Source organism: Botrytis deweyae (assembly GCF_014898535.1).
Source record: "Botrytis deweyae strain B1 chromosome Unknown BDEW_001, whole genome shotgun sequence".
NCBI classification, from domain to species: Eukaryota; Fungi; Ascomycota; class Leotiomycetes; order Helotiales; family Sclerotiniaceae; genus Botrytis; species Botrytis deweyae.
The window spans coordinates 2,181,929-2,196,159 of record NW_024066208.1 but is presented as its reverse complement, the minus strand read 5'-3'; the positions used below and the strand labels follow the sequence as shown (position 1 = coordinate 2,196,159).

General features: G+C 43.5%; 4 protein-coding genes across 4 annotated transcripts; 3 read left to right on the top strand and 1 right to left on the bottom strand.

The window, feature by feature from the left end:
* Positions 1-135: 135 nt before the first annotated feature.
* EAE98_000657 (uncharacterized protein) lies at positions 136-1,190 on the bottom strand (the record flags this gene model as incomplete). Its single annotated transcript, XM_038948275.1, has 2 exons — positions 136-342; positions 588-1,190. 2 exons carry the CDS (start codon positions 1,188-1,190, stop codon positions 136-138), a joined length of 810 nt encoding a protein of 269 aa, XP_038815952.1.
* Positions 1,191-3,643: 2,453 nt separating this feature from the next.
* On the top strand, positions 3,644-7,412 carry EAE98_000656 (uncharacterized protein). Its single transcript, XM_038948274.1, has 6 exons — positions 3,644-3,942; positions 4,004-5,973; positions 6,027-6,116; positions 6,168-6,336; positions 6,398-6,523; positions 6,574-7,412. Exons 1-6 carry the CDS (start codon positions 3,903-3,905, stop codon positions 7,275-7,277), a joined length of 3,099 nt encoding a protein of 1,032 aa, XP_038815951.1. The 5' UTR covers positions 3,644-3,902; the 3' UTR covers positions 7,278-7,412.
* A 409-nt stretch (positions 7,413-7,821) lies between these two features.
* On the top strand, positions 7,822-8,994 carry EAE98_000655 (uncharacterized protein; the record flags this gene model as incomplete). The annotated part of the gene is made up of 1 exon (XM_038948273.1): positions 7,822-8,994. One exon carries the CDS (start codon positions 7,822-7,824, stop codon positions 8,992-8,994), a length of 1,173 nt encoding a protein of 390 aa, XP_038815950.1.
* A 2,917-nt stretch (positions 8,995-11,911) lies between these two features.
* Positions 11,912-14,023, top strand: EAE98_000654 (uncharacterized protein; the record flags this gene model as incomplete). The annotated part of the gene is made up of 1 exon (XM_038948272.1): positions 11,912-14,023. One exon carries the CDS (start codon positions 11,912-11,914, stop codon positions 14,021-14,023), a length of 2,112 nt encoding a protein of 703 aa, XP_038815949.1.
* Between the last annotated feature and the right edge of the window lie 208 nt (positions 14,024-14,231).

Below are 14,231 nucleotides of genomic sequence, written 5' to 3'. Positions count from 1 at the left end.
ACAATAGCGATAGCATATCGGTATCTATTATCTATCAATTTTCCACGCAATCATCAATCATGATTTTCAACAAACGAAATTTTCGTGACCCCGTTCACTCTCTCATTACCCCTCCGCCACAGCAGCATCCTACGCTTAAAAAGGAGAATAGGTATAATCATTTCCCAAATTGCTGAGACTTCCATCTGCATTGCATAAGGAACCTTGCGGCTCGAGGTTGTAGTCGGAGGTGCACATGAACCAGGAATAGCGGGAGACCCAGGAGAGATTATCCATCCAGGGCATGACTTGGGCGATGAAATTTTCTTGCTGGGCTTCTGTGGCTGGGTCCCAGAGAGCGAACTGTGAGGGAGGAGGGTTAGCGGATGATCAGATGAAAGGATGGTTTAGGGCTGCGGATGTGGAGTTGGGATTTGGGGAGAGGGAATGCGGAGGGGGAAATGTGTGTTTAAATGAATGATGATGGAGTAATTCATGGAATGGTGAGAATAGTTTGTTATGGGGAATCGCTTGTAATGGCAGGGAACAATGGACAAGAGAAGCTGCGACAAAGAAAAGAAGGGGATGAAAAGGAAAGAATATCATACCTCAGTAACCCAGATTGGACGATTTCCACCAGCCGCATAAGCAGCACCAACATAGTTATAAAAGTCCGCCAAGTAATTTTGACCTCCAACACTCTCATACCAATGAATTGGCACAAAGTCAATCTGGCAGCCTGTGCATAAGCTCAAGAAAGATTGTAACCAAGGCAATCCGCTAGGACCATTTGTAACTTGGGGAGCACCCAATGCAGCACGGCCTGCAAAAGGTTGAATGTAGGTCTTCCAGGCATTGACAGCTTGTTGAGGGCTCATGCATGATTGACCTCCTCCACATGCATCGGGTTCATTGAATGCCATGATGTGACCGGTACCACGAGCAATGGCAGCATTGACGTTGGCGGCCCAAACGGAGGTGTGATCGGAGGAATCGGACCAGAGACAAGGAATGAATTCCATGGAGGTGGGGAAGGAGGTTGGCATGTAGGAATCCCAGTTCCAGGCCCAGTTGACTTGGGAACCGCCGCCGTTGAAGTGTTGGATGAGGGAGACGTCGTTGAAGGGGACACCTCGCTTAGGCCAGGTGGCGAGAGTAGTTTGGGCGAGGAAGGCCAGGAGGAGAACGGAGAGTTGCATGATGGTATTCATGATGTATATACTGTGATTAATTAGCTCGTGACAGGCCCTGAGGTTGGTAAAGGAGGGATTGGGAATGAAAAGGTGGAACCTACGTTCAGAACTCAAGAAGATCTCTAGGACTCAATCGCTGATGTCTATGATGAAACAAGAAGCTTCTGCGATTAGTTAGAGCCAGGTACGAAGGTTGTGAGGAGGGTAGATTGTTGTTCCATGACAGAGTAATCTGAAGGGTGCAGATGGAGTCTGGATTTGAACTTACTTGATTGTATGCTATAAGAGTAGAATTGGATTGGAGGGGAGAAAAAGAGTAGAGTAGAAGTGCTGTTGGTACTAAAAAGAAAGGAGAGATCAAGGGAAGGGGGGAAGCAGGGAGCTCTTTTATATCCCTTCATAATTATGAGTTAATTGAGAATCTGGAGCTAAAAAATTGTTGAACTAGTTTTGACCAGGGTAGCAAGGGATATTCCAATATTGGAAGAGCTTTTGATGCTGTTGATGCTGTTAATGGGCCGACAAGGTGTTGATATCGATATTGAATCAGCGCTAGGAAAGAGTGCACATGGTCAACTTGCTCAATTGATACTGTTGAAGGGACCCACAAGCTTCTAGCTTAGGTCAAGTTTAGGTGAATGGTTATTTTGAGGGTTGGTGAAATTTTGACTAGTTCCTACGACTAGACATTGACTACTAGGTAGGTAGTAGTCGAATTTATAAAGCTATTTCAGGATGCAAGAGGTATTCAGATGAGTTTATCTTGAGGGCAATGTACAAGATCGGACATAGTTCAACAGTGATATAATCGGATAAGTAGATGAAATGAGGACTGGTTTGATCTTCCTGAGGCTTTAAGGCGGCATTCAAAAGAAATCTCTGCTACCCTTGAGGGAGTTTTCTAAATTAGGGTGCATGGAAACAATTCAAAAGAATTCCCATCTTATCTAGATACACTATGAAACTTTCTGAAGAAAAAAAAGTTCCGATCTCTAGCAGATGCTTCGATCCCGAGTAGTAGTTCTTTTGATATTTTGTGCATCGAGAAATTCTCATATCATTCACTTAAAACTCCATCCAGGTTCGGAGTGTATATTCATCTGGACTAGGATTTTTTTTTGATAGACAAGCGAATGCCTTGATAAACACTAGCTAATAAAGTTCTAGAGAATAAAAACAAATCGATCATGAGTATGACATGCACAAAGAGAGCAAAGAGATGATTCTATGAGATATGAAGGTAGAGGTGAAGCAAGAACCACAGAAAAGAGATAATTGTCCATCAACACAACCATATATCGACAATAGTTGTAGGGTGCATCTAGAGCTCAGTTAAATGCCACTATGAAAACATGAACTGAAGAACAAAGTCAAGAAAGAATTTGTTTTACCAAGCAGACTTGAAAGCAATGAAGAGTTTAGCTTTCAGGCAACAGCTGATAAACATACAACAATAAATATAGCTGATAAGAATCCAAATTTTTGATAACGCTCATAACAGGAAATCTAGCATTGAACACAGTTCAGTCAATGTCAACATCACAGAAAAGTGATGTTTCCCATGATAGTCATGTGATAGATATCACGTGTATGGAAGCATTGGCTCCAGGACTTCTGGATATGTTTCAGCCTTAACATATCAGCCATGTTCCACTCCTAGGAACACCCCCTTCATGGTGCAGAATCCTTCGAGCTCTATATAGGGAAAAAAAATCTCCAATTGATGATTGAGTGGCTGAAGTAGCCCTACCCCAGATTTTCGCATCCCCTTGATTATATTAGTCAAAAGGTTAAAACGACGACTTTGCTAAAACTGTTGATCTCAGGGCATTTCTAACCCATTGCAGAAGTTCGACCTGTCGATACTCAATCATATGGCATTTGAAGATAATCCTCTACGTTTCTCGTAAAATATCATGATTGATAAGAAACAATCAATAAAGGGATGCTGTCGCCCAACTTAGGAGCAACCTTAACCCTCGAATCAGGCTTGACCGCCACACCGCTTTAACCTATAGAGGGTACAAATTATGATGTTCTGAGTCAATAAGGGGGAACTGGCCAGGGGTAAAGAAGCAGGGACAGAGACACATGTGAAGTCCGAGCCATGACTTGGGCACAATAACAATAAAACTGTTAATGAACTTCCCGTTAGAAGAGTATGGGAACATTCAAGTCAACACAAGCCATGAAGGAGTAGGAGTAGGTAAATATGGTGACGGAGTAGCATCGTAGTAGTGTCAATACATGATATCATGTATTACATAATCCATTACAAGCAGAAATCAAAAGTGGCTAAAAGTGGCTAAAGGTGGCCCCGGGGACATCAATGGCCACAGGTGGCTAAAAGTGGCTTGTTCCACTCCATACAGAATGATTTCCCAACGTCACCCAATCAAAATTGATATAAACAAAATCATTCTCCACTTCTCTGATAAGAACATCCAAATCTAGAATTGATGCTTGGGAACCTTGTTATTTAATTGCCCGAGCACTTGAAGTTATTTCTTGGGTTATACCAAAACCTCAATTGATCAACCAACAACTGAGAACCCTGAGCCAAACACAGTAATGGTCACACACTTTTCTGATGAACTGACTATGCATTATCTCAGATCTGTTTGGGTAGAGAGGTGATACAGAAAGCCATAAGGAGATATATCTTGTCCAACATCTCATCCGCACGGCAAAACCACGAATTCGTCCTACCAAAATCATTACCAAGTCACCATGAAGTTTGCAAAGGAATTGGAGCAAAGCCTCGTGCCTGGTATGGTATTCATTGCTATTTACGTATCTTTCAGCCCGAATTGCTCCTAATGATCGTGTAGAATGGCGCGTAAAATACCTCGATTATAAGCAAGGCAAGAAGAAGGTCAAAGCAGTCGCTCGTGCAACCAATCGTACAAATTCAACCCCTCGATCAGATGCGCGAACAAATCTGAATCCTCAAAGTGGCAGTATATACGGTGCTACATCTCCTCTCGCCCCAAGAAAGCCTCAACCGTCTGGAAGGTTTGATGGTACGACCGACCGACCTCAATCAGCTTCTGGGAGGGAAGATGAGGCATCTCACGGAACTGGAGCGGAAACGGCGTCATCGAACCCTGCTACATCGATACCAATCGCAAGCAGGCATGTATCAACAGAACATGCACATGATGGAATGTACGGCAGCTTTGTGCCAACTCCTCCTGCGATGGACATGCACAATTTCGAACTTCCAGATCCAGCGATACAAGCTGACTCTCCCCTCGAATCCTCAGAGCGCATAATGTCCACCGTCACAAGTAGGAAAAATTCTTTGGAGATTGAAGTACCATCAAGAACCCCAGAAAGGAATCCTCTATCAGCCTATCAGAGCGCATATGAAGTAGGTACAACAGAAAGTCCGACTAGACCTAAGTTTGCTTCACTGAGGGCACCCGGGTCGCGCGCTGAATCCCATGATATTCATGGACAGCCGATCCTGAAGCGAATTTTCTCAGTCGGCACTCCCTTATCTAAATCCCACAGTCGTCCTGACGTCGATATGGTTGCCTTTGATCATGTCCGAATACGTCAGCAAGAATTTCTCTCTTGGATGGATAAGGAGCTTGAAAAGGTCGAAACTTTCTACAGGTCCAAGGAGGATGAGGCGGGAATCAGATTACAAGTTTTGAGAGAACAGTTGCATGAGATGCGAAACCGCAGGATACAAGAAGTGGCAGACGCAGAACATGCGAGGTCAATACGTAAAGATGACGAGCGTTCAGTGATGGGAAGGATTTCTCGTGGACATTCTGGAGATGAAGATCTCAACAGGCATCCCTCTCAAGAACATCGAATTGCTTGGCTGGCGCCTTTCGGGAGAATGGTAGATAATGCAAAAGCAACAGCACTGGGGCCACATCCAGGAGCCAACTCTAGGGCATTAGCTAGTATGAGAAACTCACCTGAGTTGCAGTTTAAGTCTCATCCAAACGATGGAGTTGCAACCAACGGCAATCGCGACTATGTAAGACGGCCTTACGAAAACGATGTATCCTATCGAACCGCGAAACGAAAGTTGAAGCTGGCTTTACAAGAACATTACCGAGGTATGGAACTTCTAAAGTCCTATGCGCTGTTGAATCGGACCGCGTTTCGTAAGATCAACAAAAAATATGACAAGGCAACCAATGCGCACCCCCCTCTTCGGTTCATGACGGAAAAGGTTAGCAAGGCATGGTTCGTCAATAGCGATGTACTTGATGGGCACATACATACGGTTGAAGATTTGTACGCACGATATTTTGAAAAGGGTAATCATAAAATTGCTGTTGGAAAATTGCGCAAAACCGTTGGAAAGTCGATGGACCAATCCGGTAGTGCATTCAGAAATGGGGTGCTGATTGGAATTGGTGCTGTCTTTTCGATTCAGGGAATCATCTCCGGCAGTGAATACTTGGATCACCCTGATCCCACGATCCGATTTCAAACCGGCTATCTGCTGCAAATATACGGTGGTTACTTTCTCGGTTTATATTTATTTTCATTATTCTGTTTCGATTGCAGTGTCTGGACTCGACACAAAATTAACTACAAATTCGTTTTCGAATTTGATCCTCGGCATGATCTGGATTGGCGGCAACTTAGCGAATTTCCAGCATTTCTTATCCTTCTATTCGGACTGTTTTTGTGGATCAATTTCTCTGGCTATGGGACACCAGAAATGTTTATATACTATCCCATCATTTTGATTTTCGTGACAGTCATGATAATATTTATGCCTGCCCCTATAATTTTTCACAGAAGCCGGAAATGGTTTGTTTATTCTCATGTAGGTCTCTCATTATCATTTTACTACATACATTTCGTACTCACCTATAATAGTGGCGTTTACTTTTGGCTGGATTATACCCCGTAGAATTTAGAGATTTCTTCTTGGGTGATATGTATTGCTCCCTCACCTATTTAACGAGTGTAAGTTTCTCCGTCGAATGAATCATAGATCGAATCTCACACATTGAACAGAATATAGAGCTCTTCTTCTGCCTTTATGCGACATCCTGGCACAATCCCACGAAATGTAATTCTACAAACTCTCGTCTTCTTGGATTTTTTTCGACCTTACCAGCTATATGGCGTTTACTTCAATGCTTCCGACGTTATCGTGATACCAAAAATATGTTCCCGCATTTAGGTAAACAATTACTTCAGATAATTCAACGTCATAGACATCCTTATGCTAATCAATATGATAGTCAATGGTGGTAAATATGCTATGACCATAGTATACTATGTCACTTTGAGCATCTACAGAATAGATAGAGACCGAACGAATTTAATCGTGTTCAGCTTTTTTGCTGCATTGAATGCGGTATACGTCAGTGAGTATTATGTCTTTAATGATTCGAGATCCCTTACTGATCAAACACAGGTACCTGGGATCTTTTGATGGATTGGTCTCTGCTTCAACCTGGTGCTAACAAACCACTTCTTCGCGATGTTAGAGGATTCAAAAGTACCTGGTGGTACTATGCAGCTATGATTATCGATCCAATCCTTCGATTTAATTGGATACTTTATTCGATATATACGCACAACCTCCAGCACAGCAGTACCGTATCCTTTTTTGTCGGATTTTCCGAAATCACTCGTAGAGGCATGTGGACATTATTTCGTGTCGAGAATGAACACTGCTCCAACGTCGCTCGTTTCAAAGCATTTCGCGATGTCGCATTGCCATATGATCTGGAGTCCGGAGAATCTTCTGATTCTCAGCCTATTACCCCTGCTGAAACAAATGAGATATCATCGGTACTTGATAGAGAGCGTACTCATACTAGTGGTCTCTCACAACAGCAAACCAATACCAGTTCGGCACGCCGTCGTCCACAAAGAACTTTTACTAAAGTTTTGGCCGATGCTCATATCCAAGATTTTCAAAAGAAGAAGAAACCTGCTGCGAATAATGGCAAGGATTTGGACGGAACTGATGAGACTGATGTCGATATGGACCGTGCTACTAGTAGTGAGGATGATGATGATGAGCAAGATGCACAAGATCGTCTGGATGCGGGTAGCTTAGTTAGAGGTGTACAAGGCAAAGGAGGAAGGAGAAAGAGTCGAAGGGCGATCTGAGCATAATATGATGGTAGGCGATGCTAGTCTTTATATTGAGAGATGTGACGAGTTATGATGGAGTTTACTTAAAAGTTGGGGCCCAGTTATTTATCTTTTGTCTATAGATCAAACGAACTTCTTAAACCCTGGATATGCAGCCCTCCTTCCTATACAATGATATCGGATGATATTGACTGAGAGCCATTAGTAACTCCCTGATTTGGGAGAGCAGTCCTGTGTTGATAGATTATCACGTGTTTCTCCGTTTCGTGGCTGTGCCGCTCGCTAAACTTTCCCGGATCATATAAATTACCTACAACCATCTTCTTCGCTTACACTTTCTCTTTATCATCACCTTGCAGATTATCCTCTTAACCATCAATTTCCAATGCCAAGACGGAAAAGGACCGCCCGCAAATACACAGTACTACGCACTCCTCGCACTCCTCGCAGGCCGCTGATGGGAAAAATTTGTTGCTACAGGACCGTGCTTCCACCAACACAGAGTGTGGAATATACTCGACTGCCAAGCAAAAATTGTAGCCAATGCCATAATTTGCACATGAAAAACACCTTACCCTCAAATTCGGAGCAGATTATGGCCCCCACTACATTTCACCAATTTGCCCTGCTTCCAGTCGAGATTCAAACAGAGATTTGGAAGCTTGCCGCCAGATCTGCGACTGATGAATCGCGTGTCATACCAATTGTTGTTCATTGGACGCCTGGTTGCTCGAGTCAAAGGTACGATGGAATGAAGAATAAGACTCCTCTCTTTCTGACACCCATTTCTGTCATACCTCCGCTGTTACATGTCTGTTCCATCTCTCGCTCACTAGCTCTACCTATCTATGAGCTTGTGAGCATGTCCAATAAATGTGGTCATCAAGATAAGATCAACGCCATGGGCGTTCGACTCAGTGCACCCTCCACGCACGGCGATGAAGCAACAGGGATCTACATTAATCTCAAGAAGGATATCGTTTATTTTACAAATCATGATATTTTTGACAAAACGGGGAATCAACATTTCCCAATGTCAAATACACATGCAGATTTGGAAGATCGTCTTACATACGAGCCACAGTTTTGTCAACCTTGCTCAGACCTTTTGTTTCCCGTGAATGATGCGCTTCGTCTGTTATTTGGAGACATGGATGTAAGGAAAGAATTGAGAAACATCGGGTTCAGCTTTGATATTCCAGTGAAGAGACATCATTTCTGCTGGGGGGGAATGAGTGAGGATTTCTACGGAATACGAAGAATTGTTTTCGTATCTGAAGCAAAGGGGGAGAAGAGATCACTACGAAATGGGAAAGTACATGGCACCCACGCCGCAGCGTCTACCTCCAAAATCCTCAAGTTCACCACTCCCTCGCCTTATATCAGAGATAAATGTTTTGAAACTTACAAAGACCGCTTTCATATTCAAGGAGATCACATGCGAGATGGGTGGGATTATATGATGATTAATGCCCGAGAACAGTTTTTCCAACCGCTGATTAATGGATTCACGGGACCTCGGATGACTGGGCCGGGCCCCGGCAGAAATTGGTTGCAGTGGGGAGTACATGGATTGGTACCTTTTGGATGGAAAGGTACGGGAGTGGGAGAGGAGTGGGAGGAAGATGGGGGTGATGAATGGAATCATGAACATATAGGGCCGAGAGTGGAGTTTTTGGTTGAGGATGGGAAGGATAGCAATAGGGCGATGAGGGATATCTTTTTGGTTTGAGGGGATGCTTGGGATTTGTTATGTCAATGTTTGGGGAAATTTTTCGTCATCTTAGGGTGAAGAGTTTCTTTGTTATGCTATCTACAGCGTGTCAGCCGCTAATTTTGTAATTTCCCTTTTGCTTAGTAAAATGAATATATGTCTCACACATCTCGTATCGATTTTCATTATTCCGCTACCCACTGAGTCTTTGAGATCGCTCGAACCAGATCAACGAGCTTCCGGACTTAAAAACATAGATATCACCAACTTTCTTTACAAAAGAAGCATACACCTTTGACACTTGAATACCCAACATGCTCATTATATAGTCTACACCTATGATTATTTACACAGCGAAATACAATACAACCTTCCTCCTGAGGCCAATACCATACTTACAGACGAACTTGGCATTCACAGGCCAATCACATGGGACTGTTAGTATACCAAGAGAACTCACTCATTCATATCATAATTTCCCAAGGAAAATAAGCAGACACATTGAATTTCATATTCATTAAGAACTTTGATTGCAGAAAAGATAACTAGAACTAGATTATTGACAATTCAAATACGACATCAAAATTCTCTAAGATTGGCGACTCTGGAGATGATAGAGCCTTGCGCTTGAAAATTGTTGGAGAATGCAAAGGGTACCCCAGAATGTTTCTGCCATAAAAGATGGAGGAAATATACTCATGCAATCAATATACTGTTTGGATAATGAGAGATTGGATTATTCTATTGATGTAATCCCTGACCCGAGAGATGACTGGCCCCTTTGTGATTCGCGCCTTATGTAAACACAGTATATTGATATTTCTGTGCTTTGGAATGAAGGATTAATGGTCAGAGGAAGTGATGTATCATCGAATTTTATGCGCATTTGCAACCCATTCGGGAGTGTCGTCACTGAAAGATTATTCATGCTTGATGCTGGAGGCTCAGGGAGGGTGTACTATACGGAGAAATTTCCTCAATACTGTTATTTAGAGGGACCAAGACTAGGCATGAAATCATAGCGTAATGTAAATTTCTAACACTTCAGATCATTTTGTTTAAACATTTCGATATGAGTTATTCATGCTTCGTGAGATTCTGTACCGGAATCAAACTTATGTTATGAATTTAGCTTAATATTTGTACAAAGTGAGAATCTTCGTTAGGTCCATTCATCCCCTCAGTGAAAACCCATCAATTCTATGCTCCTGGACAGAGGCTTAGTATAATTTCAACAAATTTTGATCAGGCCATCATATCTATTGGAATATTGATTTTTCTTGCATAGATCATTTTAGTTGATTTGATGATACATTATGAGCTCACAACTCATTCATTATCCTCCAATTCTAATCTACTTCATTTAAGTAGTTCCGTTATTTTCAAAACCTGTTTTCTGCTCCTACATTTGCCACATCTGGAATATAACCCTACATACTTCGCATCTCATTTAAAGACGTGATGAGTTCATAAAGAAAACATATCGTTACTCTAAAAGACAACCAGTTCTGATACAAACCTACTCTGATATTAATAAGTGTCAACAAAGTCCACAATAATACCCCTTACACGTGATCACATTACCCGAGTTGTCAAGCTGAAGAAACCAGACAACTAATTCAACCCCCTTCCAAACAATGAAAAACAACTTTCTAGAACCTGAATTACATTCAAAATAGCAATCTAATCTCTAATATACCATTTCCATAAATACCCAACCATCTAATCAATAAATAATAACCTCTATTCCATGTAAATCCACTCTCATAATTTTCCCACCCAAACCCAATATTCCAATTAAATCCCAATGCTGAGAACTAAAGAATCAATTCTACCTAATCAAATCAACCTCAGCCTTCCAGGTTGATTAAGTAAGTGCTCAGCCGCTTTTACCCTTCAAATTACCCACCAGAGGGAATTTTGTGAGGGAGAATTTGTTTCTTCTTTCTTTTTGTCTTTAAGTAATGACAACAATAACGCACTTTCAACACAACGACTGTGATATCAACCACTTCTATTGCATTAGCTTGCGCCTTATTTTACCTTTCTGTCAGTCTTTAGAGACATATATTACTGGTTGTTTAGGGTAGTTTTGGTGGTTTGGATTTGTTTACTGGGTGAGTTTTTACACTTTTATTTATAGGTGATATCTTGTGTGTATATTATTGAAAGAGTTTGAGATTGTTTCTATCGTTATACAACTCTCCTCTATGAGACTCCAAACTTCTCGTTTGAATCTAGGAACGGGTTGAAGACTGGTTTGAATTGATGTTACTAGGTTTTTGGTCTTTCATCCTTTATATTTTGATGAAAGTAGTACTCTTGTGGTTTTTCTTTCATCATCTTCTACTGATCAAAGTGGACTGGGTTTCTGTTTTTCCTTCTATTGTTACCTACTTTTGTTTCGTTTCTATCTTCCAACTTAGGATACTTTGATGAGAGTAGTATGGTTACTTGTGCCTGTTATTCAACTCATAGCTTCTGTCAAATTACACTCCATGAGAGTAATTCAAATATGTTTTCAAATTCTTGAACTTTCTTAAACTTGCTCAGTAAAAAGCTATTTCTCATGTTCATCAGCATTATCTCACATATCTTGATTCTTCCAGCTTGTCATGCTTCGACGATAGTAGTTCTATTGTTAAAGTTTCAACTTCATTTTCTCTACTCTTCGTAGAGGTATATGGATATTTTGAGGTCTTTGACTTTGTTCTATCTTGTTCTCTAGCTCTTCGACTCTATCATGCTTCGACGAGAGTTGTGTCAAAATGACCCCTCTTATTGAAAGTTCTCTACTACTTGCACAGGTAGACAAAGAGTTGTAGGATATTTTACTGTTCTCTGTTTCTGATCTACTTCTCTCAACTTATCATACTTCGACGATAGTACACAACGATCTAACTTGATCCATATACTAACTTGCTAAAACAGAAAAATGTACTCTCCCAACTCCCCAAGTAACCAATTCCACCTGAACAATTGCCTCTTCAAATTCACTAACATCCCGTCAGATTTCTCTCGCCCTCTGCCTCCCCCCCTCTCTCCTCCTAGACCACCTCCTCCATTATCCTACCTAGCCGGACACAACCTCCCCGTCTCAGTCCCCGAACTGAGCGAGGACACCGTACTCCGCGCTTCACTAGACGGCAACCTCGACGATATTCACTACCCGGCACATCTAATCCCCGACCCGCGCTCCTCTACCGAAATCCCACAAATCTCCCACCATATAATCTCCTCACCTTCTCCAACCTCTCTCTCCCACCAACCTCGCATCACCATGGCTCCCCCCCAACTTTCTCGCTCCGCCACCTCTCCCGATCTCTCAGCTCCATCAACCATCTCTCCCATCCCCGAGCTACAAGAATACGCCCCAAATCGCGATGGCGCCATCAGTCGCACAGATCGCTATTCTCGAGTTCTCTCAGCAATGCCTCCTCACCCTCTAACCGCACCACCCCCCATCCCAACCATTCCCTCCTCCTCCTCATCCACCATGTTCCATTCCTCCCGCCCCAGCGGTCTCCGCCACGTAACCTTCGCGCACGAAACCGACACCCTCTCACTCACCTCCTCGCACCCCTCTCAAACCTCCTCCCCCATCCTCCCCTCCAACCCCACCTCCCCACCCCGAAAACACCGCTTCAACCTCACTCTCGCGCATCAAAAAATGCAAAAAGCATTTTCCACCCTGCGAACACACACCCACAGCATCTCCCCAAAACCCAGTTTACTGCTTCGAAAAAAATCTTCTCATTCCACCCTCTTCACTTCTGATTCTGGATCTGGATCTGGATCTTCCCCACTCTCCGCTTCTGACGTCTCGGCAGATGAACCCACAAGACCGAAAACCGCACCTTCATCTTCGTCATCTTTTGGATTTGGCAATTTTCCTGCGATGCCGGGTGCATTTTCGAAGGATAAGAGAGATGCGAGAGGAGGGAAAGAAATGCAGATCGGTGCGCCAACCGGCATGGTGAAGAAGACACCCGAGGAAATCCAGCAGATGTTGAGGGAAATGGGGGTGAAGAGTGAGGATTTACCTTTTGTTGCGGGCTCTTCCACTTCTACTATTCATGCTCCTTCTCACTCCGCTGGTGATGATGGTAACGATACCAATAACACCGCATTCCAATCCCAGACCCAATCCACCATCCAGGAACCCCTCGCCCTCCCTCCCAACTCTCCAAGACCAGAAACCCCACGCGTACTAAGCGCCGTGCAACGAGGAAAACTCCCCGCTCTCTCTGCCTTCCCTCATTCCTTCACCCGCCCCACACGCTCTTCCTCCCTGTCCTCTCCTCACTGCGGTCCCTCTGTTCCTTTCCCCGTCCGAGACCTCACAACGAAACCCGTCGGATGGTTCAGCACTGCTCCTATGGACGATATCCGCGCTACTCTCGCACCAACACGCAAGGAAGATTTCTTAAAACCCGACGAGATGGATGGGTTTTTGGCGCAGTTGGTGGAAGATTTCGGAGTCATTGTGAAAGTGAGAAAGTGGAGGAGTGACAAATTGGATGAGGAGATTGAGAGGTTGAGGGAGTGTGCGGTGGAGGGGGAGGAGGAGGTTGAAGATGATGATGATGATGATGATGATGAGGGAGATGATGATATTGAGGATGGAGAAGCAGAAGAAGAAGAAGAAGAAGAACCCTACATCTGGGGCGCCAACGGCGAACCCCACCCCGATTTCGTAGACGGCGGCTGGGGCCAAGAGGAAATTAGCAGTGCGGGGGTTGGCGCCCGCTGGTTTGTATTCGACGATATGGAGAATGTATTGGGGGGACCGAAGTGTCCGATTACGCATGCGGTTGATGGGTTTGAGGATGCGGAGCAGGAGCGGGAGCAGGATGGAGGAGATGGCGAGGTTGCGGGAGAGGAGAGAGAGATGGTGGATGAGGAGATGGGGAGAGGAGAAATGAGTACGACGCTTTTGAGCCCGATTGAAGAGGGGTTTGGAGAGGAGGAGGGAGAGGAGGGGTTTGATGAGGATGCGCGACAGCTTTCTCAGGAGGAGATTTTGAAGAGAGAGGGATTACTTTGAATGATGGAGTGGATGGTGGATGGGGTTTTATTTTCATTTTCATTGTATTTCTGAAGGATTCGAAGTGTTTTAAGGGTTGGATCAATAATAAGATTCTTTGGAAGTACTGGATTCAAAAAACTTGGGTTACTGCGATTGGGAAATCGATCAAGAAGTTTGATATCTTTCTCAGAAGGATATCTTGAGGAGAGAAGGATTACTTTGAACG